Here is a 27690-nt window from a genome sequence, read left to right as displayed (position 1 = left end):
TAGAGACATATATGCATAAGTCATGTATTATATATGTATAATTATATATAATCAATATTAAATTATATATATGGCTAGAAAAATTAAACAATGAATATTACGGGCTATTTGTGTAAAGAAGTATCCAGGTCCATACCCGTTACCCGTTTGTTCCACAAAAATCCCGTAATTTCTCGTTCGATGCCCTTGATAGTACTAGACTACTACTACTACTAGTAGTATATACTGTTGTAACCAACGCAATTCCCAAAGTCAAAACTCCAAATTGGCTATGGCGGAAACCACAACAACAATCTCCAGCGACTCAATTCCGAACCCAGATGCCGGAAAAGATGAAAAACCCAACAATAACCCAATTTTCTCATTGCTCTGCAGTTTCCTTCAGCTCTTCAAACCGCCACTACCCAATAAGAAGAAGATAGAACCCACTGCTACTACTTCAGAGGCCAAACCAACTGAAGTTTCAGGTGAAGAGGAAAAGCAGCCTTCTATAGTGAAGTTTCCACGTCAGGAGTTGCCTTCTTTGAAGCTCGAATCAGAAGGGGCTGAACCCGATACTAATCCCGTCGTTTTGTGGCAGGTATTCTAAAAATGTTTAGCACCATTTGGTTTCTGTACAACTTGCAAGAATTTATACAAATTATTTTGTAAACCCTATCTAGTTCTGAGAAACTGTTCTTTGCATATGTGAGCTTTGGATGTTTGACTGATTGTTGGAGTATATCCTTGACTTGTTCAATGGTTGGGCTATAAAATGAGTGTAATTAACATTGTAAGAATAATATGCAAAAGCAGGTCTCGATAAAGTGGTATGTAGAATTCGTGTATAGTTAAGGTCAACTATAGTTGTAAAATGTTTCGAACAACAATTTTTTTTTTTGGGTTAAATGAACAGTGTTGTAAGGAAGGATGAATAGCACCCAAGGGTGTGGCCTAATGGTCGTTTGAGACCGGAGTTCAACTCCCAACAAAGACAAAACACACTATGTGACATTTGTCTAAGCCTTGGTGGCAGAGTTACTCGGTATATGTGATGGCAGAGGCAGAAGCTACTAGGTGGAATGCTGGCTTTATTACCACTGTTATAAAAAATAAAAAATAAAAAATAAAAGGTAGGATGAATAATGATGTAAGGTAAATAGTTCATTTTCCCTTTTTTCTTCTTCGTATAGTTGAAAGAGGTTGAAGGGGAGCCTTGGAGCAACGTAAAGTTGTTTCCGTGTGACCTATAGGTCACGGGTTCGAGCCACGAAAACAACCACTTATGCGCGGGATGCCTTGTGCACTGGGCTGTCCTTTTGTAAGGTTGAAGGAGGCTGATCGGGCATTTGAAGTCAATAGGAGTAGAGTACCATTGCCAACATTACTTATTTTGTGACAATTGACATGGTCTTAGAATAGATATATATTCTTATTAAGTCTTTCAACTGTATATTCAAAATTTGAATCTGAAGGAAGTGGTACTCCCGCACCATCTACCCATAAGGTGCCCATGTATCTGGCTAGCTTGCCCTTACGAGCAGAGTCATTTGTACTGTGGGTGGAATTTTTGCCTTCGCCGGGAATTTAGGTGGAGATATTGGCATTCTTTGCTCACTGGAAAATCCTTGTGTAACTGAAACTACAATTTGATTCTTTACCTTGTTCTGGGTATTCCACTCTTTGTGCTTTGAGTCTGTTATTGAATATGTTCAAATGTCTGAGCAGACGAACTTGTGCATATGTAATACCATGCCTTCTATGGAGCTTTTGCTACTAGCACCTCACCTATTTTGTTTTGGTTTTGAGGATATCATACCAAAGAAAATTTGTGGTAAGATGAACTTTTTAAAAGCTTATGTAGTGGCATTCCATGCTATTTAATCAGGTACGATGATTATTTTCCATGATACTCTACTTTCACTTCTCAGTTATGGAGAATGTTATGAGACACCTCTTCTCACAAAACCAATAGTTTTGATTTGGTACTAGCACTGGCCTATGTAACATTGTTTTTTAAGAGATTGTGTCAAAGAGAAAGCGCTGAGGACAAAATATGAATTCCTATAAATATAATCAGACTAGCCTTCATAATTTGAGACCGGTTAGGAAATATTTATTGTATTAGGAAATATTTATTGTATATTATGTTTACAGTAGTAGCAGTTTATATTCTCCACCGTTAAGCACCTTTTTTTGTGTGTGGATAAAGCTCCACAGCTAAGCACCTTTTAAGTGCAGTATACATTCTCTGGACTAGAAAGAAAAGAGAACATTGTAATCGTTGAGGTCCATAAGTACCTCAACTGAGTACTTTGCTACTTTTCATTGTTTTCATTGAAAAATAAAAAGAAAGGTAGTGCTGATATATGTTATAGAGCACTAGCTATATAATAAAGAAAGAGGTAAATAAATCTGAACCACTGTGAATAGTAAGACTGATGTGAACCACACATGGGAATAATAGTAAGACTATTGTGAACTGTATGTTATATGTTCTAAAACATTAGCTGTATAAATTTGAAAGAGGTGAATAATCATGTCTTCAACAAGTAAAATGTTGTGCCCCTATACATCTCAAGATTTTGCTTCTTTCCTGAACTGCTGCTTTTTCTTATTCTCCTGCCTGAATTTTCTGCACTATATCTGAACTCAGGTTTATGCTATCGGAGGGTTCTTTATTTTAAGGTGGGCATGGACAAGATGGAATGAACGCCGTGGAAATGGGAGGCCATCCAATGACGAACCTCCTCCCAGTCAAGACTAGACTTTGACACTTGTGTTGCAACAAGTTAGACGGGAGAAAAAGAAGAATGATACTTGTGGAGATAGGTTTATGTGAGCCTTGTAAAGTATCAAAGTCACAGTTGTGGGTTTTACAATATTAACTGTAAAAACCTGAATCAAGCTACATCAATGGTCTGGTCAGCATTTTATGCAACCTGTTTTGGCTATTTTTGATAATTCTTCAATTGCTAAAGTGAGGCCAGGATTTGTATATGAGTAGTTGGAAGCTCGTATATCCATTTAGCTTGATAAGTGTTTCTTATGAAAAAAATAGTGCTCTTGAGCACATGATATTGGGAGAGCGGAAGAATTTACTCTTATCATCTTGTCCATGGTAAGTAGCTCAGATTGCAGCTCGAGTAACAAAGTTCGAATATCCTGAAGTTAATTTGTTAATTGCCTTCAAATACATGAGATGGGTTGATGAACTCAAAATGCATTACAGAATTTAAATTGTTACACCGCACTTGTGTGGATTCGATGATACAGGTCACATAACAATCTCACTTTCCTCATATTATGTTTGATTTACGTTCAGTCGCTCAGCAAGCAGAGCGATATACCAACAAAGATAATGTCCCTAAAGTCTGTTCACAGTTAGCCAGGAAACGAGACTGAGAGATCCATTTTCATTTATGACCTTTGCCTTCACCATATAATAAGGAAAAAGGCCTAGCTACAAGCTCAAAAGAACATTTTCCAACAGAAAGAAGATAAATTGTGTTCCTGCTCAAGGCTATGGAAAAAGGCAAGAAAGAGTGGGGGTTGAAGCTAGGGCGAGACCATCTGACATATCCACGTTTAGGACCCAAAGACAGCCTCCAACATAGCAATGTCAAAGTCCCACATGATTTATCTCCTGAACCACAGAATCAACGGCAAAATGTTAACAGTTCATCCGATGTTGCGACCTGTACACTTGTCGTCCACTATACACTCCCAATCAAAAGAAAGATGAGTAAATAAAAAACAAATCCAGTTACTTTAAATTAGTAAACAGGAACATGTGCAGAAAATTCAACGGGTGGGCAGCCCCAGTATAAAATAGCGAACAGTTTACGCAGAAATGCACCAGACCACACACATAGAAGTCCGCTGGAACCATTTTATTCAGAACTCATCATTATTTGTCCTTATTTACAAGAATGCAGAAAGAATCCCTACAGAAGCTTAGAAAGAGGAATGCCTAAGTTGTAATGTACACATGAATGAGGAAATTGCAGTGACCAAAATCCTATAATATCAGTCTAACTCCTAAGCATACAATATCAGTTCTAATCATCTTCACGTGAGATCCTCCGCAATGTCAAAACTATCAGATGGTCCACATGAAAACTCTATCAGTTCCTATGTACAGTTCTGAGACAATCTCATCTAACAGCCACCAGGTTTAAGCTGTGCCTGTTGCTGCTTGTCTAATTTGTTTGTCGTAATTTTTGCCAAGATACAATTGAACCTACTGCCTCCATTCAATTTCTGACGGTACATAGATATCTGACCAGATAAATGAAGTTTGACGCAAGAAACGTAGGCTTGGTTCAACCGTCTTTTTAAGTTCCGAAATAATTATCGTATATCGGAAGGCGATCAAATGCATCAAAGTTGGCCTTCAAACCAACAAATTGGCTCCGAAACTTGGCACAACCAGGATTTGGCCACCTGCACCCACTGTCTCTACTGTGCATGGGGCACAACGATTCACAAACTTGGATGAGAGGATTGTCGGAAACATCATCTTGCATCACTGTAACAGGTTCAGAGAGGTCTGATTTCTCACTGCCATGTACTGAACCATTAGAATTTGTTGTAGAAACTGAGCAGACAGAACGCTGAGGAATTTCTGTTGGGTTGCTTTCAATGCATACATTACAGTCTCCATCTGGTGAAAAGTTGACATTAAAACCCAAAGATTGTACTGCACGCTTTATAGTAGCAGTTTCTTTGCTGGCTCTTTTTACCGCATCCTTGGCAGAGGTGCTCACAAGTTTCTCATTTCTCAATTCTGTAACTAAGGACTCCACTGTGACACTTATTTCATTCAGTCTTGTTTCTGCTGCTTCTTTTGCCTGTGTAAAAGTTGTTTTTAGACAGTTAATAAAGGAGTGATGAATCAGAAATCAATGTATGCACCAAATTCTAGCTTGTATTGACAAAATTAAGATGCAACAGTCATGCAACAGTCAGGCGACATCAACAGGCAACACTAAAAAGAAGCTAGAAAACTATGCTTGTCAATTATTTGTAGGTTGGAAGTAACTTAGCCTAGATTTTGTTGCGAAGTTCATTCTCGTAACTAATCTCATGAAACTCTACAAGCCAAATTTGATACAACCATCGTAGTTTGTCTGTCAACACTAAAATGGCATATCTGGGTTACGATGCACTTTGCAGTTTCAAGCTGGAAACCTTTTCTTTTCCTTTTCGGAGAGGGCGAGGAGAAAGGAGTCTGCAGAGAAAAAAAGAGAGTTTACCCTTTGCAGCTCAGAGAATTTTCTAGTCAACTTCCTGCATTCTGCCTCCACTTCTCCACCTTGTGCCTCTGATGGGCAAGCCCAACGAAGGTGAAACTGAGGCCAAACAGTTGGAGCTAAAGCTGCTGCTGGTGGTAGTAGCGGACCATCATGTTTCAACGGGTCATAGAACAGGTTGTAATGTGCATGAGAGCTTCCTTCCGATGCCCGTACTTCAGCTAAATACATCCACAGGCATCCACAAGCATCAGAAATACCAGCTTGCTCTCTTTCCTTCTCGCTGAAATTTGTAGAAGTCAGAAGAAGTGAACTAAAACTAGGAAATGACATTAAAAAACAAAATCCTTAGGAAATGACATTAAAAAAAAAAATCCTTTCTATCCCATGATGGAGTTCAAAACAACCTAAAGCCAAAAAACCACTGAGGTGTCAAAGCTTTGTACTGTGCTCAATAGCTGTAAATCCTGATCATAAAAGCATAAATAAGACCCCCCCCCCTCTCCCCCAGAAGAAAAGGAGAAAAGCAAAGAAGAGATAAGATTTTTTTTTTTTTGTCATGCACACATGACAAATTACCACTCCCTTTCATGTTGAACGAGCAATCTAACATCTAATATGGTGTAATCAAACATGGCGAGGAAAAAAAAAAGAAAAAAAAAATTAAATTCAATTACAAGAACTACACATCAATCCTGAACTAGTTGGGTCATATACTCATATTATCCTGATCATCCATGTCGCTCTATTTAGACCTATCTTAATACAATATTTTAAAATTTTAAGTTCTCTAGCATTAGAAGTTATGTATCTAGATCTCTATATTTTCTATTGGCATACAAATCTCTAACCAGAACAAAAATCTCCTAGCAAACATTGGACCTAAAATAGACGTACTAACATGACTAAAGCTTAATCTATAGTAATTGGTATAGCCTATAAGGACCCTTTTTTCACTGTCATTTTGTTTCACTATTTCTGCATGGATTTCAATAGATGGTACGTCTCTTGAGACTATTTTCTTTCATGTGATTGTTGGCCTACTTGATCATTTTTAACACCTTCAATCACCTCGGTTTCACACCTATGGACTGATCTGGAGGTCCACGTAGGACATGGCCAAACCATTTCAAGCAACCTTCTCTCATTTCTTTCTGTGGCCGAGTTGCACCTTCTATTGAATGTGATAATGTCTAATCTTATACCATCTTAACACTTTTATTTCTGGATACTCATCTTGTGGGATATGTTGGAACTTAGGGCTTAGCATTCACTCCTATCTAACATTGCCGGTTGTACAACCATCCTACCGAACCATTTTACTTCATTGTTCTTCCCAATGCCTCTCTCCAGGTGGCACCCAAAGAGGGTTAGTTTCCAGACATACCTCTTACCTGAAAGAGTGTTCTTCATGTACACTATATAAACCAGACATCATCTCTTCTATATGACTTCTCCACTTGAACAGAAGACAAAAAGAAGAGAACATAAATTTTAGAAAGAAAATGCAATCCCAAAAGACAAACCATGTAGAAACAGAGGGAGAGTCATGACAAGCCAATAGGGAGCATGCACCTCCCAAGAAATCTAATGTTCTCGTTCAGGTATCATGACAGATGCCTCAGAACAAACACTCTTCTTCTTCAGATGCATTTACTATAAATACGATTCCCTTCTACCAGACGTGGAACTCTTATCAATGCATCAAACAAGCACCTCAACTTCTAATAGAATGCATCTTCTTCGGGTTCCGCAAACAAACGCATGTGTACCAAAATGAAAAGTGAAAAACAAAATACTACCAAAACGAGATTACCTGTTGCACAAAAAGTTTCCGAAACGGCAAGAAAGCATGCAATCCAGAAGATCCACCAGGAAAGCCTGTATTGTTGGAATTGAAAGATAGGAAGCTTTATTTTCTCCAAGGACGTAAATTATCAGTTTATTGGAATATATATTTATACTCTTATTTGACTCTCATGTCTTTTAGCAACACGTACCGAAGAGAACTCGAAGGCAAAAGGGTACATCCTTAACAACTGTGAAACACAATCAACCCACTGCATAGGGCATCCAAATATAACAAGTTAGAGCTAAAAGATTAACGGAACCAAAAAGAAGGGGTAAAAGATAAAGAAGCAGAGAGAGAGAGAGAGAGAGAGAGAGAGAGAGAGAGAGAGAGAGAGAGGATATTTTTGTCAAACACAATAAAATTAATATAAAAAGATCAAATAGATTGTATGCGCGTAAATCTCCAAACAAAAGGTAGAACTCGGAACCGCATGCGGAAGACGTACCTGCAAGAAAATGGGGGAATTTTGGTTCTGTGCATGAGATGTATTTTGAGCTTGAGATGAGGATGACCCTGATACTTGCCGCACGGGTGATGAAGGTAAACTCCCAGTCGAAGCCTGGCGAGATAATTCAAACGGCATGTTGCCACTTCCAGATATAGTGGGCATTCCCAGACGATCTGAAAATGGATGACCAAATGCAAGCCAATCTTTCTCTACAAGTGCCTGGATGATTCGAACAACTTAGACAGCTGTCCATATATAACCCAGGGGTATGGGATGCCCCACTTAAATGTTAAATCCTTTTAGCATTGTCACAAGTAAAATGACATACTGACGCATTAACACAGACCTTAATGATCTCATGTGGATTAAGTATTTTACACTCCAAGAAGAAAGAAAAAACAAGGCTACAAATGTTAAATACCAGGTAATATGAGCAGATAGATCCAAACAAGTCCCAGTACCTGAAATCCTTTAATTGTACGATAGTATGGGTCAAGTAGCAAGCTGGCAAGTGAGACCAATTGCGTAGTTCGATCCCATCCATCACTGCAGAATGAAATTCCATTTTTAAAAAGAATAAAAAAAACTAGAGGTACTCTTTACTGATAGTCTCCGATGAAGATATATATGCAAAATCAATTTAAGAACACATGAGCTTCCTACAACAAATCATCAGTTGGGTAATTTATATGGGTAGGCTCGGAATCACTGGACGAGTAAGTTGTTCTGAAGAAGTTTTGTCAAAATATGGCCGGAATGGCTCACACGTGCCGGAAAAGTTACTGTAGCTCGCCGGAACCCTAGTTCTGGCGGCGGGTGGAGGTGCGTGACTTTCTGCTGGAGCGATTGACTGGGGTTTTGTTGTCTTACTTTTCCGAACAAGATGGTAGTGTTGGTTTTCGCACAACACTTACCAATGAGGAGATAACGCAAATCAATCTTGAGTCGTCAACCGGAAAGACGGGCGGTGACTAACTTTTCTGTTCCGATGGGACTGGAATTTTTGGGGTTTGGTCGCACAAGGGTTTCAGATCTGATGGTGGTACTAGTATATGCACAGTACCACTGTAGCAGTGATGAACTCTGGGAACAAGACGAAGTTGCCGGAAAATTGCACGGCGATGAGATCTTTCTTCCCGGATGTCGCTGGAATGACGCACAACGATAATTTTCTCACTGAAGTTCTGATACCACGTGAGAATGCACGGGAGAAAAATCTATATTTTTAACAATGATACAATGAGCCCTATATATAATACCTGAAGTTTTAACATGTTGGAACAGAGAAGGCAACCTATCCAGTAATAAAACGAGATGGAAGATTGTCCCACCTTGCATATGGTGGACAATCTGGGAAGAAAGAAATCAAAGATGCTTTGAAGATAGATACAGTAACATTCAAAAGATGAAAATGAAATGTTTATTTCTTTTTTACTTTTGGTGTAAAGGAGAAATCAAAGATGCTTTGAAGATAGATACAGTAACATTCAAAAGATGAAAATGAAATGTTTATTTCTTTTTTACTTTTGGTGTAAAGGAGAGTATTTAGAAGATCGTGAATCTATTTTTGATGTTTTAGAATCGTTATGAGAAGACAAAAGATTAGGAGTGTCTTTTCTTATTAGGCCTCGCTGTAATTATGGGTGACTTCACAGATTTTGTGTAGTCTTTTGTTTATACATAAATATGTTACCTTTTCAAAAAAAAAATATAATACATATTCTACTCTTACTATATATGGGACGAAGACATATTATACTCCTAGTACATATGGGACTAGGACATATTCTACTCCTACAACATATGAGACTAGGACATATTCTACTCCTACAACATATGGGACTATGACTATTTACACATAACTATCTAACAGTGTGATCTGGTGACAGAAATAAAAGGTATCATCTGTATTTATTATCGATTCTCTATTACAAATAGAATGAACTTTTCAACCTTCACTAGATAAAGATACTTTAACCCTTGGTAGGTAGAGTTACCCGATATATTAGCTGGTGGAGATAGCAGGTACCCGGCGAAAAAATTGAGGCACACACAAATCGGTCCAGCCACCACCTTTTTTTTTTCAAAAAAAAAAGAAAGATAAAGAAACTTCAACCTTATAAAATTTATCAAGAGCTCCTAATTTATGTAGGAGGAGACAAAAACAGAAAATAGGATAATAGTTTTTTCTATGAGGGGAATGAGTGAGTGGCCACATCAATTCTTTTTGGCATAAAGATCAATACACCCAAGATGCTCCACTTCCAACTAGTTGGAGGAAGGAATACATACTTATTCATTGTTGCTCTAAAGAATTCCAAGCAAAATGTATTAAACCCGGACAATCACTAGTTTTGATCAAAATTGATTTTGCCATTTAGTAAATCTGATAAGTAAAAAATATTTTTCAACAAGTAACATGCAAACTAGAACACTCCATTGTAGTAAATTGACATGGTATGGATAAAACTTCTGAGAGTATCCAAGCTAAATTAGCGCATTTAAGAGAAGAATGACTTCCATGAAAGTCTCATCCAGTGTTGTCAAAGGCGCGCTTAAGCCTTGTAGCGAGACACAAAATATGTTGAGCGCTTCGCCTCGCTTAGCGGGCGCTTCAATATCGTCATCAAGGCTCTAAGGTATACTTTTCTTTGATAATGAGTGTAATCCTGAGGATGCGACACTAATAATTGATATTTCACTTTATCGCATTTTTTTCAATTTCTTTGTCCATATGTTTGTTATTCATACTTGTAATTATTAGTCTTGGACTACACATACATATTTGTATTTTTTCTCCTTTGTGCCTTTCTTCATTAAAGCCCACGTGCCTTAAAAGCTCTTTTGCGCTTTTCGCCTTTGATAACACTACTCTCAACGTAATCTTTAATGGCATACACATTTGTTTCAGTTCCAGAGGATAATGACAAGTCAAACTTTTCTGAAGATGCTAGATAACAACATTTTCTCCTGTTTAACACAAAACTAACGTTTTTAAAAACAGATACAGTTAGCTCTAATGTGCTATAAGACCATTGAATTGCAGCTACGTACTCCCCACTATTCTCTCTGCTTGGGCTAGTTATGGAGAGGTCTTATGGAAACAAATGCAGAAAGTAATCACATAGAAAATAAGACTCAGAACTGTTTCATTCACCAAATAAATATGACTGTTGTTGACCTAGATTTTCTCCCTTGCTCATTCAACAAGAAATTTCATTACGTCACAACTCTGTCTTTCTCTCGTTCTACACTCCAGTTGCTCAACAAATTCCACGGTAATTTGCTGAAAGGTGACCATATCCCTAAGAACCTGTACATAAAACAAGAACTACTACGCCTTTATGCCAAAGTAAAGTTGGGGTTGGCTTCTCTATATCACTGGCATATAAATCTCCAATAGGACTAAAGACTCGTGAAAAACATAAGTCCTAAAAGCAAACATACTAACGTAACTAAAACATAGTCCCAAATAATAGGTACATAATGATAAAATATCCAAGGAGGAATCAACAGAAACACAAATACAAGGGACTCAAGCATTTAACAAAGTTCTCCACTTAGGCATTTATAGACTTATTTATAAGCATAAGAATGGTCCAGAAGACAAGAAACCTGCAATGAACAAGAACTGAAGCTGATTCTAGTGCAACACGTGCAGCAATCCAAGCAGAACCAGCCAGGACAGTTTGAACATGTATTAACCACCCAGTGTCGCCCAGTGTAGAAACTGAAGCAGACATACTGCTGAGATTGCCTCCGCCCCAACTCCATCCACCATGCCTCTGGAAAGCAGTAAAACAATTGACAGCATTAGCTTATCATTACTCGTCCCTCCTCTGCTCACTCTCCTTCTGCTACTAAGCCTACCAAGCCCAGCCCCCACCCACCCACCCAAAAAAAAGGATAAAGAGAGAAATCTACTGTGCCAGATGGACAGACGCTCCACATCAATTTTGTCAGTTCCTTACCTATGAAGTGGCTTTCTGGTTGGACCACTAATACTGAGATCATAGATCATTAGAAGAGAAGAGAAACAGGGAAAATAGTACATCTTGCAAGCATCTAAACTCAAAACTTATAACGGTTCAAGGACATTGCCAACAATACTTTTCTTTACTTGGAGATTCCCCTCCCCACCCAACCAGGAAAAAATCCCATTCTTGATGTCAACTCCTTTATATACATTGAATGTGTATACAGCACAGACTGCAAGTTAAAAAACAAAAAAGGAAAAGACAGGAAGGACAGTAAATAGAGGAGTCCACTGTGACTTGACCATGATTATTGTCAGAGTTCAGATTGGCTTCAAAATATGTCTCAAATCTTTTTGAAATTTGTTACACTTGAACTTATCAGAGACAAAGACTAATATGATTCAAAATGCTTGGATGCACCCATAGCCTTGGTGTTGCAATAACTAGTCACAAGCAGGTAACTTGAATTCACTTTCAACAGAAATTCTCTTAGGTCCTGCCACCTTAATTCAAATCCCTATTTGGTTTGGTGCCCCTAGTGCATTGATTGGTCAAGACGTTCTAAATAGTGGGCATTTTGCATGAAAGAATATTTTTCAGAAAGATTAATGGCATACCAGAAAAGATGACATTCCATCTGATGAAGTAGTACCATGAGTATCTAAATAGTCTCTAAGCCGACCAAGACTCTCCCTCATTGCATGTATATTATCGATGCCAAAGAAAACAATCTGACAAGACATGTAAATCAAGTAACATCAGTCCACGAAATAATTAGGGAAAGATATACTCCCTCCTTCTCATTTTATATGGAGGTGTTTGACTTTATATGAAGTTTCAGAAAGAAAGATTGATTTTTCGGCACATACCAAGAGTACCCTTAGAACTTGTAGTCTTAAACATGCCATGGCATTTTTACGGCTATAAGAGCATGCCATTAAGGGTAAAATTTACAGGTTTAAAGTTACAGAGTTCCAAACATAGAAAGTGTCATTCTTTTTGGAACAGAATAAAAAGAAAGAGTGCCATTTAAAACAGAGTGGAGGGAGTATCATGAAGGAAAGAGCAGCAAAAGAGACAGCTCAAAAATTAAACAGACCTCAGACTGAAAATAGTTTGCAGATGACTCTGATCCACCTCCCATTGCCCCATTTGCTAAAGCATTTTTCCTGGGCCTTGCATCAGCAATATATAGCTTCCTGAGAAGACAAATAAAGAGCATATGCAATTAATAAGAGATAGTCAGCTATGCCATGAAACTATGCAACTATCTAAAAGGACTGATTCATCAAAAAGGAACTATCTAAAAGGAGTTAAGTAACAACAATAAAAGAAACAAGACAGAAGTATTTTTATGACCAGACCAAGGAAGGAATTGAAATCCTTTAACTAGCCACATAGCAAGAAACTTACTCATAAGGCTTAACAACAAGAAATTTAATCAAGAAGACATCTTAGAGATTAGGTGAAATAAAAGGGAAGTAGTAAAAGGAACACCTCCGTTTCTCTCCAGCAATTTGAGTACACAGTGCAGCAACTAGATTCTCATCTGCATTGCTGCAGAAAAGCATAAGATTTTCTTTTTAAAATAACTCGAGGAAACACAAACTACTAAAAATTTTTAACAGCCAACTTATTTTTCAAGACAATAAATTAATACAAAAATTCATAAAAGAAAAAGGATCACATAATTTGGAATAACCTTCTCATATTCATCATGAGGCCAACTAGCGGTTGAGAAGAACGTGCAAGAACAGCCCCAGTTCCTAACAGATGCCAAACATAAGCACTGGCATAAGAAGATCAAAGCAAATGAGTTCAAACAGCTAAATTTTAGGCCCACCTCTGTCACACCATGTTATGGCTGGCAGCCTACACCGTGCACGGAATGTACAAGCCTGCAGCACTTTGTCATCACTATGTATGAAAAGTCATTAGGTAAATGCCAAAATAATCATCATTTAACCCAGAAAAAATGGCAGAAGAAAAAACATCACCTCACCTTATGGACTTTGGCAAGAGTAAAGCAAATGGATAAGTTGGAGACATAGTGTAATTAGAGTTAACACTGCTTATTCTCCAATACTCATTTGAGAGTGTGAATGACCCATCTTCAATAGCACGGATAGAAGCTTGACAGAACCCCATTCCAAGAAGTCGGCAGTACTCATTCAACAGCCTTACTTTGGGATTCGTGTTACTAAACCTGGAATGGCCACCAGCAAATGCATAGAGATCCCATAACCTTGCAGGCCTTGCACACCGTAATAATGCATCATAGACAGCACGCCTCTGGGAAACCATAAGACGAGCAATTATAGCTTGTAAGTAAAACATGCAAACTTGTTTTAGCAAAGGTCAGGAAAGCGTTGTCAACTAAACAGTCTGGGTGACTTTGTTAATGAATACAAGCTATTATCTATTCCAAAAATAGAAGTATTCAGATTAGTCCAGTTTCTACTTCCATAATAGTCTTAGAATGCATCAAGGCATTGAAATCCATATAGCGGTGTTAACACCTACTAGAGACAACATAAACGAGTGTGCTCTTCCACTAATACCCATCCACCCTACATAAATTTCATCCTCTGGAAGCTGATCAATATGCAGTTATCACTGAAAAGTTATCAAAGTAACTCAATGTTGCTATGGAACATGTGAAACAAGAGAAAGCTTTTAATGAATATTGGTTATGAACATACGTAGGATTCATTATATACAAGTTTTGACTACACGAAACAAGAGAAGTTCCTAACTAGGAAAATCACTGATATTTTGAGAAGTTTCCCAAAAGAAAAGTTCATTAATTGAAAAAATTCTATATCTCCTTTATTTTATGAAGAAAGAATTCTAATTAGGAATTATACTATACATTTAACCTAGAGTATACGATACAATTCTGATAAACACCCTCAAACTAGAGCATATACATCTGCACTGCAAGATAACCAAATGTGTACTTGATTCTTGGACTTCAGAGAGAATTTGACAAATAGACTGTGAAAAGGGGAACTGAAAGCATAAAAAACAGCTTCTGACTCCCAGCAAACACATGCATTGTTGTTTGATGTTGAGGCGTAGTTGATTGACTTGATTCTGCATGCTAGTGTGACATATTAACTGGACAATCTGGTAATGAATTGATAACTGGACAAGTTGACTAACTCGACATGTTGGCTGACATGGAATACTTGCAAGACTAATGTAAACTATAGAATTGACATATCTGCTAACAGCTAACGTGGATGCTGACTTCACCAGCCACCTGATGTAAACCAATGATGCAGCAGGGTGATGTTGTGGCAATGATTAGTGGACTGTGCAACTTGTATTCCTAACTTGATTGGTCAGCTTACATGGACTTCTGAGTTCTGATAAGACAAGCTGTTAACTTGACATGTCAGCTGACGTGGATGTTCATGTAATGGTTAAAGTAAAGTAATAATATGAAACTCTATTGTTAATGTAACAGCACCGACACAACAGGGGACAGGGATGGTGTGCTGACATGGCTGATAGAAACTTGGCACCTTGGTTGTGTAGACATATATGCCGCTGGAACTAAAGAGTAAAGACTTCAAGGCGCACAGGCAAAGGATCTCGGAAAAGGTTTCCTCATCATGTGTTTTGAGACAAAAACCTGATGCCAAAATCGGGTGGAATGAGGAAGAACAAAGATATAAGGCTTATGAGTTTTTTATTTTCTCTAGATTGGAGATCACTGAGGAAAGAATCAAGGTAAAGCGAATGATTGTGACGACAATGTAATGATACAGATGATCACGTAAAAGGATAAAACATATGCAAGGAACAGCAGAATGTGGCAAGAATTTATTTTTCACAACTCAGCGACTAACAGGTCGCTAAATCAGTACCTCTAAAATTTAGACAGCTCAGGTACTGTTGAAACGACAACAAAGTAGAGAAAAAACCACTAATTCAATTGGTCACAAATGACATACAAGACGATTCACTGTATGGGAGTTTAGACCATCACGGAAAGTTTTTGTTCCTAAATGAGGAAAGTTACTGGTAATTAGTGAAGCTTCTAGTTATTGTTATTCTATTTTCTTTTTTTGAATAACCAAAAAATCCCTGAGACGGATGGTGCACGGTTGAACTCGGTGGATGATGGTCCCGCTTCTCTACCCATCCCATGACATGAGTCTAATCCACACACCACTTGAGCTCTTATCACAAGACCAAAGCCCTAGGGCAATTGTTATTCTAATTATGATATACGTTAAAACTGTACACTACAAGTTAATCTACAGATGCACAAAGAATCTAGATATTTATAACCATTGCAATCTTTAACTCATTATATTTTCAGTGTCTCTAACTCTCTATTCTAACCTGAATTGCTCAGGGCATTGTACTTGGTGAAAAGCACGTCAGTTGTCAGTAATCGTCCACAAAAGTTATTCAAAAGGACAAAACTCAAACCGCCCAGTTGAAGAAGAGAAACTGGGAAATTCTCATGCTATTACTGAAAACTCAGTCATCAACAAGAGAAATTAAAAGTTCATTGCAATCTCAGCAAGTTCGAGCCACATAAAGCAGCTGGAATTTCATGGACCCCCTCCCCCACAAAGAGAAGATAACAAAGTAAATATACGAATTAATGAACAAACAAATCATATTGAGCCCAAAGCATCAAAAGTTGAAAAAAGATATAAAATCAGAACATGAGTTCTGAGCTGACCTGCTTGGTTCGAGGACGAAAACCAAAGACAATGATTCTCATATCTTTGCCTGGAAAAAAATGTTATGTTAATTTACCATTTTCAGAATATTGTATAATAACAAATACTACAAGGATGAAGACAGTGCTTTCATCTAATGGCATACCAATGATCTGAAGCAATCGCTGTGAACCAGTCTTTTCAGGCTGACGCTGACCTGATGGAAGCTTCATAACCTGGTTAGCAAGAAAGGAAAGAATTGCAGCCAGAATTGACAAATACAGGATAAGGTTTACACAGTTGACAGTACTGATTCTTAGATGCTCAAAAATAAAGAAAATTGCCAAAGGCAGTTGTCTCCTGTACTTGGGTACGGGATGTTGTGATGGCTGATGAAGCTTCTCACTTACTGGAAAAGGTAGTATTGAAGAAGCAACAGAATAGCTAAATGCACACCATTGTAAAGATTATAATGTGAAGCAGATAAAAAAGTATGTGCTTTCCTGGGTACTGAATAGGGGTGACAAACGGGCGGGGCGCGTCGGGATATGGGCGGGTCGAAAACGGATAATACAAATATGGATAAAATATCTGACCCGACCCATATTACGGATAGAAAATAGGTTAACCGGCGGATAATATGGATTATCTATGGCTTCTTGAATATGATCACTTTTGGGAGAATTCCTAATCTCCCAAACTTGAAGAACCCCCAATTTGGGTCTTTACAAATGTAAAAGTTAAACCCATTAGTTCTCCATTGATTATCCACTTTTTAAGTGGATAATATGGATCTTATCCATATTTGACCCATTTTTAAAAAGTTAATTACCCAACCCATTTTAGTGGATAATATGGATGGTTAGCTGTTTTTATCCATTTTGCCACCACTAGTACTGGCTATGACTAAGAAATAAAGTGCACCTATTTAGCTATAAAATATTCAGCATCCTTCCAATATATTCCATTAAAACTGATTATATTCAAATCAGCTGGTGATATTTGAAAATTGAAGTACTTGACAAAAGAAGGTGCACCTTTGCATCAAAGATAAATCACCACACTTTGCAACAAAAGGCACATGTATCCAGTGGAATGACATGAGGCTCAACCAACCAATTCTTATTGGACAGGAAGGATGGCAAGCTCTATTTAGACAAGTGAGAACACGAAAAGACATGAAAAATATTAACCAGAGCAACACATGAACAAAAGAGGAGAATGTAGATGATTTTTTTTTATAAGGTAAATTGTATTATTCAAAAGGGAGAAAAAACTCCTGCATACAAGAAGTATACAAAAAAGTAGAGAATTTACGTCAAAACATGATTTTCTACAAAAGATGCCCAATTTTCTACACAAGTAGGGGCTATATGTGTGCACCAAAAAGCGATCAAAGATAAAAGACTATTCTTAAGATGTGAAAACGGAGACTCAATCCCCTAAAAAACTATCCTATTTCTCTCTCCCCAGACTAACCACATAAGAGCTAACGGGGCAAACTTCCACGCCTTTTGCTTGCTTCTTCTACGGAAACCGGCCCAACTATATAGCATTTCCTTTACAGTGTTTGGCATCACCCATTGAACACCAAAAAGATTCAGGATTGCCTTCCACAAACCCCAGGAAACAGGGCAATGCTGCATAAGATGATCAACTTCTTCCCCTGAGCTTTTACACATGTAGCACCAACTAACATGTGTAATTCCTCTCTTTCGCAGATTTTCAGCTGTCAAGATACTCCCCTCGCTGCTAGCCATGCAAAGAAACACACATTCGTGGGCGCCTTAGGAGTCTAGATCGATGAGTATGGAAAAGTAGCCTCCTCTCTCACCAACATACTCTGGTAAAAGGACTTTACGGTGAACAAGCCATCGCCACACAACCCCCATCTCCAAGAATCGCAATATGGATAGGGCATGTCTTGCCCGTATAGCAGTGCCAACAAATTTTGGAGCTCCGCAATCTCCCAATCTTGCATGTTCCTTCTAAAAGAGAGGTCCCATACTATCCCCCTTCATGCTCCGTGCGAATCTGTTGGACCATCAATTCCTTCTGGTTTGAAACTCTGAAAACGTGGGGGAAAGAGACCCTCAGAGTATCCTCTCCACGCCACCTGTGATTTCAAAAGCTGATTCTCCTTCCATCTCCCACCCTGTAAGTGATGTTGCCATAGAAAGCTTCCCAGTTCTTCATGATGTTCCTCCACATGCTACACCCGAACGGTGCTGTGATTGCCTTGGTCCTCCAACCCCCTCCCGTGGAATCGTACTTTTCTGCCATGACCTCCCTCCATAGAGCATGCTCTTCTACCCCGAATCTTCACAGCCACTTCCCCAGCAAAGCTCTGTTGAATACCCTGAGATCTTTTACTCCAAGTCCACCCCACTTCTTTGGGGAAGTGACTGTCTGCCAATTCACTAGATGAAACTTTCTAGTTCCATCTGCCGCATCCCAAAGAAAATTCCTTTGAAGCCGCTCCAGTTTTTCTGTGATGCTCACAGGTGCTTGCAACAGGGATAAGTAATAGGTAGGGATACTCGACAAAGTGCTTTTGATAAGCACTTCCTTACCGCCTTTTGAGAAGTACCGTTTCTGCCAGCCTGCTAATCGTTTTTCAATCCTTTCAATGACTGGATTCCAAACCGTAGTATCCTTTTGCAAATCGCCCAATGGTAGACCTAAGTAAGTAGTGGGAAGAGAGCCCAACTTGCATCCGAGAACATGAGACAAATCATCAATGTTAGCAACCTCACCCACCGGGAAAATCTCACACTTGCCGAGGTTGATTTTGAGTCCTAATACTCTCTGAAACCACTGTAGTACCTGCTTCAGGCAGGTCAACTGATCCATATCGACATCACAGAAAACCAGAGTGTCATCCGCAAAAAGCAAATGAGAGACCTTTCGGGCATTGAGCACCCCGATCGGAGCTGAGAATCCTCTCAAGAAGCCTCCACTGGCCGCACGATCCATCATTTTACTCAGAGCACCCATCACTAAAATGAATAGCATGGGGGATAGGGGGTCACCTTGCCTGAGCCCCCTGTAGCTGCCAAAGAAACCACACGGGCTACCATTAACCAGGACAGAGAATCTGACTGAGGAAATGCAGAACTTGATCCATCCCCTCCATCTTTCCCCAAACCCCATCCGCTTCATAATGAAGTCCAGGAACTCCCAATTGACATGGTCGAAAGCCTTCTCAAGGTCCAACTTGCACAGTAAGCCGGGTTCTCTATTTTTCCTTCTGGAGTCTACAAGTTCATTTGCCACCAGAGCAACAACCAGGATCTGCCTACCTTCCACAAACGCATTCTGGGAGGACGAAATAGACACATCAAGAACCTTCTTGAGTTTGTTGGAGAGTACTTTAGAAATAATCTTGTAAATGCTCCCCACTAGACTGATAGGCCTGTAGTCTCTGATACAAGATGCGCCTTCTTTCTTAGGCACAATGGTAATAAAAGAAGCATTGATGCTTCTCTCGAAAGCACCATTCACGTGGAAGTATTCGATAACTTCCATCAACTCCCCCTTAATGGTGTCCCAACAGAGCTGGAAGAAGGCCAAGGAGAAACCATCAGGCCCGGGGGCCTTATCACTAGCACAACTCGACACAACATCGTGCATCTCCTCCTCCTCGAAAGCTCTTTCTAGCCACTCACTGTCTCCCTCCACTATGTGGTTGAACTCTATTCCCCCCAAAGTAGGCCTCCAACTAACTTCCTCTTTGTATAAGTTTTCATAAAACCCCACTATCGCCCCTTTTACCTCTTCCTCTCCCTCAATCCTCACCCCATCCACAACTAAGGACTCTATGAAATTTCTCCTTCGATTTGCAATCGCAACCCTGTGGAAAAACTTGGTATTCGAATCCCCCTCCTTTAACCAGAGCGCCCTTGATTTTTGTCGCAAACTAGTCTCCTGAGCTATTGCTAACTCGACTATTTCCCTCTTAACCTCCCCCAATCTCACTTTCTCAGATTCATCTAGCTCCCTCGCCCCTTCCCCTCTCTCTAATTCCCCCAATTCATGCATAAGCTTCCTCATTTTGACCTCCACCCTCCCGAAGACCTCCTTATTCCACCTAATAATATCTCCCTTGAGGAATTTGAGTTTCTTCAACAGACGGAATAAGGGTGACCCTGATACCCCGTAGCTAGTCCACCATTCTTTCACTTTGTCACAAAATCCTGGCACTTTTAACCACATGTTCTCGAATCGGAAGGGAGCACGCACCCCCCTCCCTCTGCATCCATCTAGCAAGATAGGCAAACGATCTAAAGTCAGCCTAGGTAAAGGAATCTGCAACACATTCGGCACAAGCTCATCCCAGGAGGGCGATATTAGAAATCTATCGAGTCTAGACCTTGAGTTGGAATCCTCTGCCCTGGCCCAAGTAAACATTTCCCCCGACAGAGGAAGATCAATGAGAAAGTGATCATTGATGAAGTCAGAAAACTCCTCCATGGCCCTCGAATGTAGATGATATATGATGCTCCTGCTCCAAGGCATCACTGGCCAAGAGAAAAAGAGCCATTATTCTGGGATCAATATTGCCCTGGCCTTTGGATGCTACGACCAAAAATTAATAGCCTAGTACTCTTGAGCAAGCTTAATTTCCAATACTACATGTAAAAAAATGTAACACCCCGACCCTCGAGCATATGGTGCTAGTGAATTTGAGCATGTTATGACGAAGTTGTGCATAAAAAATCATGCTTTGATATGATACGAGTTAATGAAATGACTGGAGAAAGAAAAAAAAGAGGAAGAGAAGAAGAACTAAGACCAAACCAGCCACTCTGGCCGTAGTGCAATTATAGCGTCGCAGTGGAGAATCAAAGGAATGAGAAAAGGGCTAAGGACCATCACGGTCGTAATGGTGCAATCACCCTAAGAGGAATCAGCAACCGTTGTGGTACAAAATCAGTTTTGAAGAGAATCAGTCGCGGCGGTCAAGTGGACTTCGCACAATTCACAAATTTTTAAGGGCTTTTGGCTCTTTTCGCTCTGCTTTGCACTGTGAGTGTAAAAGGTGAACCTTAATTTGTTTTAGGTCATTGAAAAACGAGATCTTTGACTCATCAACGGCATTGGAGGTGGTACTGAAGGAACCCAACGCCAAATTAAGATTTTTCTTACAAACTAAGATAAGTTCTTGCCCTAATTCACGGTATAGCTCGAGATTCATTATGGTGAACCATAAGTATTTCTATCTTCATCCTAAGTAGGGTTTGACATGAAACAAGCATTGGGGAATGGGGATTTGAGTTCTACCAAGGTTACAAGATATCACATGAGTTCTAATGGTACTGTATACCCTTATCTATACCTTTTTTATGTATCTTCTCCTACAACTGTTGGAAAATACTAGCTCTTCTGCCTTTCGTTCTTCCTGCTCCAGCTCCTATGCCGCTTTCAAATCTATTCCGTAATACCTAGATTAAATCCTCCGGTCAATTGATGTTTCTCTTCATGGTGACTTGTTGCATACTTGGACAACATTCCCTGATTCAGTCGAGCACTATCACAAACTTGATCTCCCTATTACTCTTCTAAAAGGTACTTGGATTACTGCAGCACTTTTGCCTTCCAATCTTCCTGCTCCAGCTCCTACTCCGCTTCAAGTCCACTCCATATTACCTCGACCAAATCCTCGTAATTCAATTGATGTTTCTGTTCATGATACAGGTCCATAAAGTCTACCTAATGACCCATTGCCTACTTATACAATATCCCTGCTTCCATCAAGCACTCATCGCACGAACTTGATCTCTCTATTACTCTTTGAGAAAGTACTCGGCCTACTCGCAACCATTATGGCATTATCCTGTATAGAATTTCTTAAGTTATCACAATTTACCACCCAACATCATGCCTTTGTTACAAATTTATCCATTGTCAAAATATCTAAAATTGTTGCAGAAGCAATGGCTCATCCTGGTTGGTATCAAGCTATGATTAAGGAAATGACCGATCTACTTGGGAGATAATTTATTTTCCACAAGGCAACACATCAATTAGATATCACTGAAAGATACTGTCAAGGTTAGTGCTGAAGGTTGATCGTCTAACAGCTAGATTGGTGGCCAGGAGATATATACAGATTTATAACCTTGACTATGATGATAATAAAAAAAAAGTGGTGGCCAAGATTGCTTTTATCTGCTTATTTATCTCCGTGGCAGTCATGTTCCATTAGCCACTTTATCAGTTGATACCGAGAATATATTCGTGTGATCTAGCTGAAAAAGTTTACATGGAACAGCAGCTAGAGTTTACTGCACAGGGGAGCCTGAATTAGTATGTAGATTGCACCGAGCTCTTTATGGTCTCAAGCAATCACCACGGATAGGGTTGGTTGTTTTAGCACTACTGTCCAACAATTTGACATGCTTCTAAGGGAAGCTAATCACCCAATGTATTATAATTATTCTCATAATGGCAAACACATGTTCTTGAATGTTTATGTTGATGACATTGTCATAAGATGAATGAAGACATTATTCATAATTAAGTAGCATCTAATTAATCACTTTTAGTTTCAAGACCTAGATAAATAAAGTACTTAGAGGCATTGAGGTGAGAGTCATTGAGGTGTCCAAATCTAGGGGTGAAAATTTCATTACACTGAGGTAGTATGCTTTGGACACATTGAAGGAAGTTGGCATGATGAATTGCAATCCATTGATAACTCCTATGGATCCGAATGTTTAGATTGTTCCCGTATGGGGGAGCCATTGGGGTACAGGTACAAGGTAACTTTGACGACTAAGGCTTAGACAGATGGGAAGAAATCACATATGATTTTTAAGTGGGAGGTAGCAAGTACCTGGTGGATTAATCGAGATGCATAGAAGTTGACCCGAACACCACCGTTATCCCAAGAAAAAGAACGTGATACGATAATCAAAAAAACAAAAAGAAAGTGATATAATATAACTGTTGCATATCTGAATTATAAGATAAAGAAAAGCAAACCTACAATTTTCTGGACCTTCTCAATGGTCGCCAATGGTACGGTGCCAAGTGCAATGATATCTCTAGACCCTTCACTCTAGATAATACACAGAAGCAAACAACATCCTATTCAGTACAAACTAGCAGAAAAAACAGAACAAGATGAAAAAGGTTGTGATAATAAGCATCTCATGTACTTCATGTATGTAACAAGCATCTGTGCTTATTCGACAGCAAATTTCTAAGAGTACGACAGATATCTTTCAGTGATCTTAGCAGGAAATCTGAAACTACCACCAAAACCACAGAAAGTGGAAACGCTACCTGAACATTCAACAAATGACAACTTTTCACAATAATTGGAGCACCAAGAAGACGTTATACTACATTCAGACAAATGCACGTTGTTTGCAAGTGATAAAGGCCAAGGACTGCTAGTTTATACTTCTAGCTGGAAGAACCTGCCTTCTTCTTTTTCTTCCTTTTTTTTTTTTTTTTGAGGGGTGGGGGAATAAAAAAATGTACTTCTAGCTGGAAGAAGAACCTTTTCATCAGTTATCACAGAGTTTGGAGAATTGATGCTTCTGACTTAACGGGTACAGTTGTCTCCGTGTGACATATAGGTCATGGATTTGAGTCGTGGAAGCAGCCACTAATGCTTGCATTAGAATAGGCTGTCTAGATCATACCCCAAGAAGTGCGGCCCTTCCCTGGACCCTGCGTGAATGCGGGATGCTTTTGTGCACCGGGCTGCCCTTTTGTGTTATGTTTCTGACTTAATACAATATCAGTTAACAGAACCAACATATAAGTTAGAACAAATTCCTCCCTAACATCCATGAAAAGAGTCTCTTTGGCAAGAGGGAGGAAGCGGTCCCCATTAGAATATATCTTGAAACCTCTGTTTGTAGAGTTATTTCAAGACGGTGTTTCAGTCTCAACAAAATGTTTCGGAAGTCACCAACCAAATGAAATTACCCCTGTGTTGACAGTTGATTCCACGAAGATTGGAGACAAATATTTTCTGCCAGAAATACAAACAAGCAGGCCATCCTATGGGCTCAGCTATTTGAATTTTGTGCCAAGTTGAAGGAAATTAGCCTTGAAATTGTGAGAAACTTCTTATCAAACCTTAGGTTAGCAAGAGATCCTAGCCACAACTTGCTCCTTTCTTAAAGGATCCAGGTAAACTGATGTGAGGCCTCAGAGCTTCAGTGCTTCACTCTACCACAGCCAAGTGTGCCAGGCTCGTGTCTACTTCGATATATAGCCATGCTTAGATCTGGTCTTATTTACTAGTCAGTGTGAATTTTTTTATACTCTTGGTTCAGCAAATGACTTATAATACTAAGAGACAGATGACATAATACAGTGCAAGGCATGATGAAATCCTCATTTTGGATCTTAGCTATTCATCTCTGCTGGCTGCAGCGATCCTCCAAGCAGGTATACTTTACCTGACTCATAATGACATGTGTGCTAAAATTAATCTTAGATTATATGCAGATTTAATTTGCAAGTGACATTACATGCTGCACTGTTATATAATTGTTCTGCACTTCCTTGAAATATGCACTTCAGTGAAATGGAAGCAATTCACTTATTGTTTTTTGGTTCACTTAAGTCCCTTGCAGCCTTGTCACTTTTTAAAACATCGAGTCTCCCTATCAATTGCACATGTTTCGAATAAGCAGGCAGGTGAAAGAATTGGGATTTAACCAAATAACCAGATCATATCCTTGTGAATATGAAAGGGATAAGATAACTGAGAGCTACTTCTGCTTGACCTGGGAGAAAGCTTCGGAAATTGAGAAACTTCTTTAATTTCTTTTGTTAGTTTCCTTCTTTTTTTTCTGGAGATAAGAATATTAATCATCTTACATCTACCCGCAACCATGTAAGTACCGCAAACAAGCAATCCTGAACATGAAAAGATAAGATACACAACTAATGGAAAATTAGTCACTATAAGCCTTAAAGCTGTTCCACTGTAGAGAAAAAGAAGATGAAGACAATTTTTTCAGTCAAGGTGCATGCATCCGAAAAAAGATGGATAAAGACATTAGCATTTATGAATTTCGACAATATAAATACCTCATCAGTATGGCTCTAACAACTGACATTAGACCTTCAAATATCATTGCCTTATAAATCATTATATGACATTTATTTGCACTATTTTGAGGACAATTTCACTGGCATAGGTTTACAAACTGGAACTTCCAAAAGCAGAATGCAAGCAAATGTAAGATTTTGGCCATATGCACCATTGAAAATAACATAAGAAAACTACATGCATCACTTACCAAGAAAAGGAGGCGAAAATTAGTCACAAATAAGGTTCCAGCATCATCGGTGTTGACAAGAACTACCCCATAACCCTGGAAAAAATCAGTTAACATTGAGACTTGCGCTGACTCCAAATTGTGGCAACTGAAGAGAACAGAAACTACTGAAAGCCTCTATGAGATCAAGTTGAGGCTTTTGTACAGAGGCTTTTCACCAAAACCTTATTAACAGTTTGCTCCAAGTGAGTTTTGTTCCAATACAGTACATCTTAATGATCTAAATGAAGCCCTATTAAGAAGCTCATGAGGAGATAAATAAGCAATCAATCATAAGAAAAAACAATCAACGCATTAAGTAATTATAAATGAAATCAACATAAAAAGTAATATAAATGATTTTTTAACACCCTCTTACGCCAACATCATATCTTCCCATAAATCAGGAAAAATATTAAATACCAAACCAGGATCATTAATAGTTGGCAGTGTATGTGTGGGCCTATGAGGAGTCATATTGTATAGTATTATGCATTGGACGATAAATGCTTCTAAAGATAGAAAATGCAGAAATAAATGTCAGCATCCTGTTTGAAACAACAATCTAAGGACTTCACAGACTTCCTTCATAGTTCTCCACAATGTCACATAATATGCAAGTCCCTTGGATTTAAAAAGGGGAAAGAACTCTTAATTCACTACTCAATCTAAAATGTAATTTACTAAAGGTAGACTTTCTTTAGATAATTAGATAAATATACCTCAATAAACATTGATTAATATATAATAATTCTTAAGCTGAAGAGAATATAAAAAACTTAAATTAGTCCAAAATTCACAAAAAGGAAAAAAAGGGTAGTTCAATTACATTTTTGTCCTAAAGCTTTAGACAAACACAACTTTTTTTTGAAAGTAAGTTATGATCTTTGTCTCTAAAGCTTTTGGACAAAAATATGATTGAACTAGAGAAAAAAATCATAAATTGCAAAAATGATAAGAATAATGATTACTAAAGGAAACCTAACTTATTCTAAGTTAGGCCCTTAGCGTCCTACTTAAGGTTAAAAGGCAGCTTTTTAATTAAATTTAGAAGAGCAGTTCCTATGCAGGATGGGAATAAAGGCTTCTAACATCAGAAGTCATGACCTAAGTACTAAGTTACCTTAGAATGGGATGCCAATCTTCTAATAAAAAAAGTTAAAGCTAAATCACTATTCTCAATTGCTACTTTATCCTATCCAAAAATGCAGATACTCATTCGAAATTCACAAAGGATTAATTAATCGCGATAACCCCTTTTAAGTGAGTTAGTTTGTCATTTGATTTTGTTTATTTGAGCTGGGGGCATAACACGGCCCTCACTTCGCATTGTTAACACTACCTTTACCCTATCATCTTTGACTGTGATACAAATTATCCTCTAATTAATCTCATGCATATTTCTTTCAAAACAAGTAGCTCAACTATCTGTATCCCATACTCTAATTACACATCATCAATCAGTAAAGTCCAAATTCAGCTGCTACAAAAATCTTTTTAAAATGCACTACACATACAAACACCAAGAACACACAGTACTACCAGCATTACCTCTACTACAACATGCTCATCCTCCAGCAAGAATTGTTTCACTCCGATTGGAACCGACCTCGAAACAGGCTGCACATATTTATATACAGAAAAACATCAAATTACGCATTCAATAAGAAATATTATGCAGAAATCAACGCATAATAATTGAAATGATGGAACCCTAGAGAAGTAAATTACATCGATTTTAGTCCATTCAAGGGCGTCCCAACCACCGGCACCTTCAATTTTATCGGACTCAGCGAGTCGAGTGTCCGGTTCACGGAGGTTCGGGGATCGCGCCGACCGACTCCGATACATGGCGGTGCGGCGACTCGAGTTCGGCGGTTGATTGAGTTTTTTTCTGGTCGTCGTTGGTTTTTCTTTTTAAAATTTTTAACAGGATTCGAACAAGAAAATGGAAAACAGAGGGCTCTATCTGTCCTGACCCAAAGAAATGAGCGAACTTTTGTATGTTTGGTTATTTTTTATTTGGGTAATATTTTTTGATAAGACACCTGTGAGATCAGTGGACCCCAACTGACGTGGGACCTAAGGTACCTCTTTTTATTACTCCTCCGTTTTAATCATTTGATTGCGCACCAAATTTAGTAAGGAGAATACTTTCGAAATTTACAATTTTAATATGTTTCATTAAAGATAAATTAAAATTT

General features: G+C 38.7%; 2 protein-coding genes across 4 annotated transcripts; one reads left to right on the top strand and one right to left on the bottom strand.

Moving 5' to 3' along the window:
* The first annotated feature begins 210 nt into the window (after window positions 1-210).
* On the top strand, window positions 211-2943 carry LOC104097318 (uncharacterized). The gene is made up of 2 exons (XM_009603877.4): window positions 211-580; window positions 2636-2943. Exons 1-2 carry the CDS (start codon window positions 272-274, stop codon window positions 2744-2746), a joined length of 420 nt encoding a protein of 139 aa, XP_009602172.1. The 5' UTR covers window positions 211-271; the 3' UTR covers window positions 2747-2943.
* A 904-nt stretch (window positions 2944-3847) lies between these two features.
* On the bottom strand, window positions 3848-27476 carry LOC104097317 (phosphatidylinositol-3-phosphatase myotubularin-1). 3 transcript variants are annotated; one of them, XM_009603874.4, is made up of 19 exons: window positions 27218-27475; window positions 27038-27106; window positions 25469-25543; window positions 23188-23259; window positions 16363-16432; window positions 16217-16266; window positions 13514-13803; window positions 13355-13428; window positions 13214-13277; window positions 13009-13068; window positions 12611-12710; window positions 12129-12242; window positions 11150-11319; window positions 7996-8080; window positions 7532-7753; window positions 7235-7294; window positions 7051-7115; window positions 5238-5517; window positions 3848-4832 (listed from the first exon to the last, which is right to left on the bottom strand). In XM_009603874.4, the coding sequence occupies exons 1-19, from the start codon at window positions 27335-27337 to the stop codon at window positions 4317-4319; spliced, it is 2556 nt and encodes an 851-aa protein (XP_009602169.1). In that variant the 5' UTR covers window positions 27338-27475; the 3' UTR covers window positions 3848-4316. The 3 variants fall into 3 exon arrangements, with proteins under 3 accessions (XP_009602169.1, XP_070031380.1, XP_009602170.1); XM_070175279.1 differs by lacking the exon at window positions 12129-12242 and having other exon boundaries at window positions 27218-27476; XM_009603875.4 differs by lacking the exon at window positions 23188-23259.
* Window positions 27477-27690: the final 214 nt, after the last annotated feature.

The sequence above is a fragment of the Nicotiana tomentosiformis genome, chromosome 5 (assembly GCF_000390325.3).
Source record: "Nicotiana tomentosiformis chromosome 5, ASM39032v3, whole genome shotgun sequence".
Taxonomy (NCBI): domain Eukaryota; kingdom Viridiplantae; phylum Streptophyta; class Magnoliopsida; order Solanales; family Solanaceae; genus Nicotiana; species Nicotiana tomentosiformis.
Note: the sequence above shows the minus strand (reverse complement) of the source record. Positions and strands in the feature narration are given on the sequence as shown.

Excerpts from the sequence above, each read along its gene's own strand:
- LOC104097318 (XM_009603877.4), top strand. The coding sequence starts at position 272 with ATGGCGGAAACCACAACAACAATCTCCAGCGACTCAATTCCGAACCCA. Across the intron at positions 581-2,635 it reads ATCCCGTCGTTTTGTGGCAG|GTTTATGCTATCGGAGGGTT; the intron begins GTATTCTAAAAA and ends ATCTGAACTCAG.
- LOC104097317 (XM_009603874.4), bottom strand. The coding sequence starts at position 27,337 with ATGTATCGGAGTCGGTCGGCGCGATCCCCGAACCTCCGTGAACCGGAC. Across the intron at positions 12,711-13,008 it reads ATTGCTGGAGAGAAACGGAG|GAAGCTATATATTGCTGATG; the intron begins GTGTTCCTTTTA and ends TTGTCTTCTCAG. Across the intron at positions 4,833-5,237 it reads AATTCTCTGAGCTGCAAAGG|GCAAAAGAAGCAGCAGAAAC; the intron begins GTAAACTCTCTT and ends ACTTTTACACAG.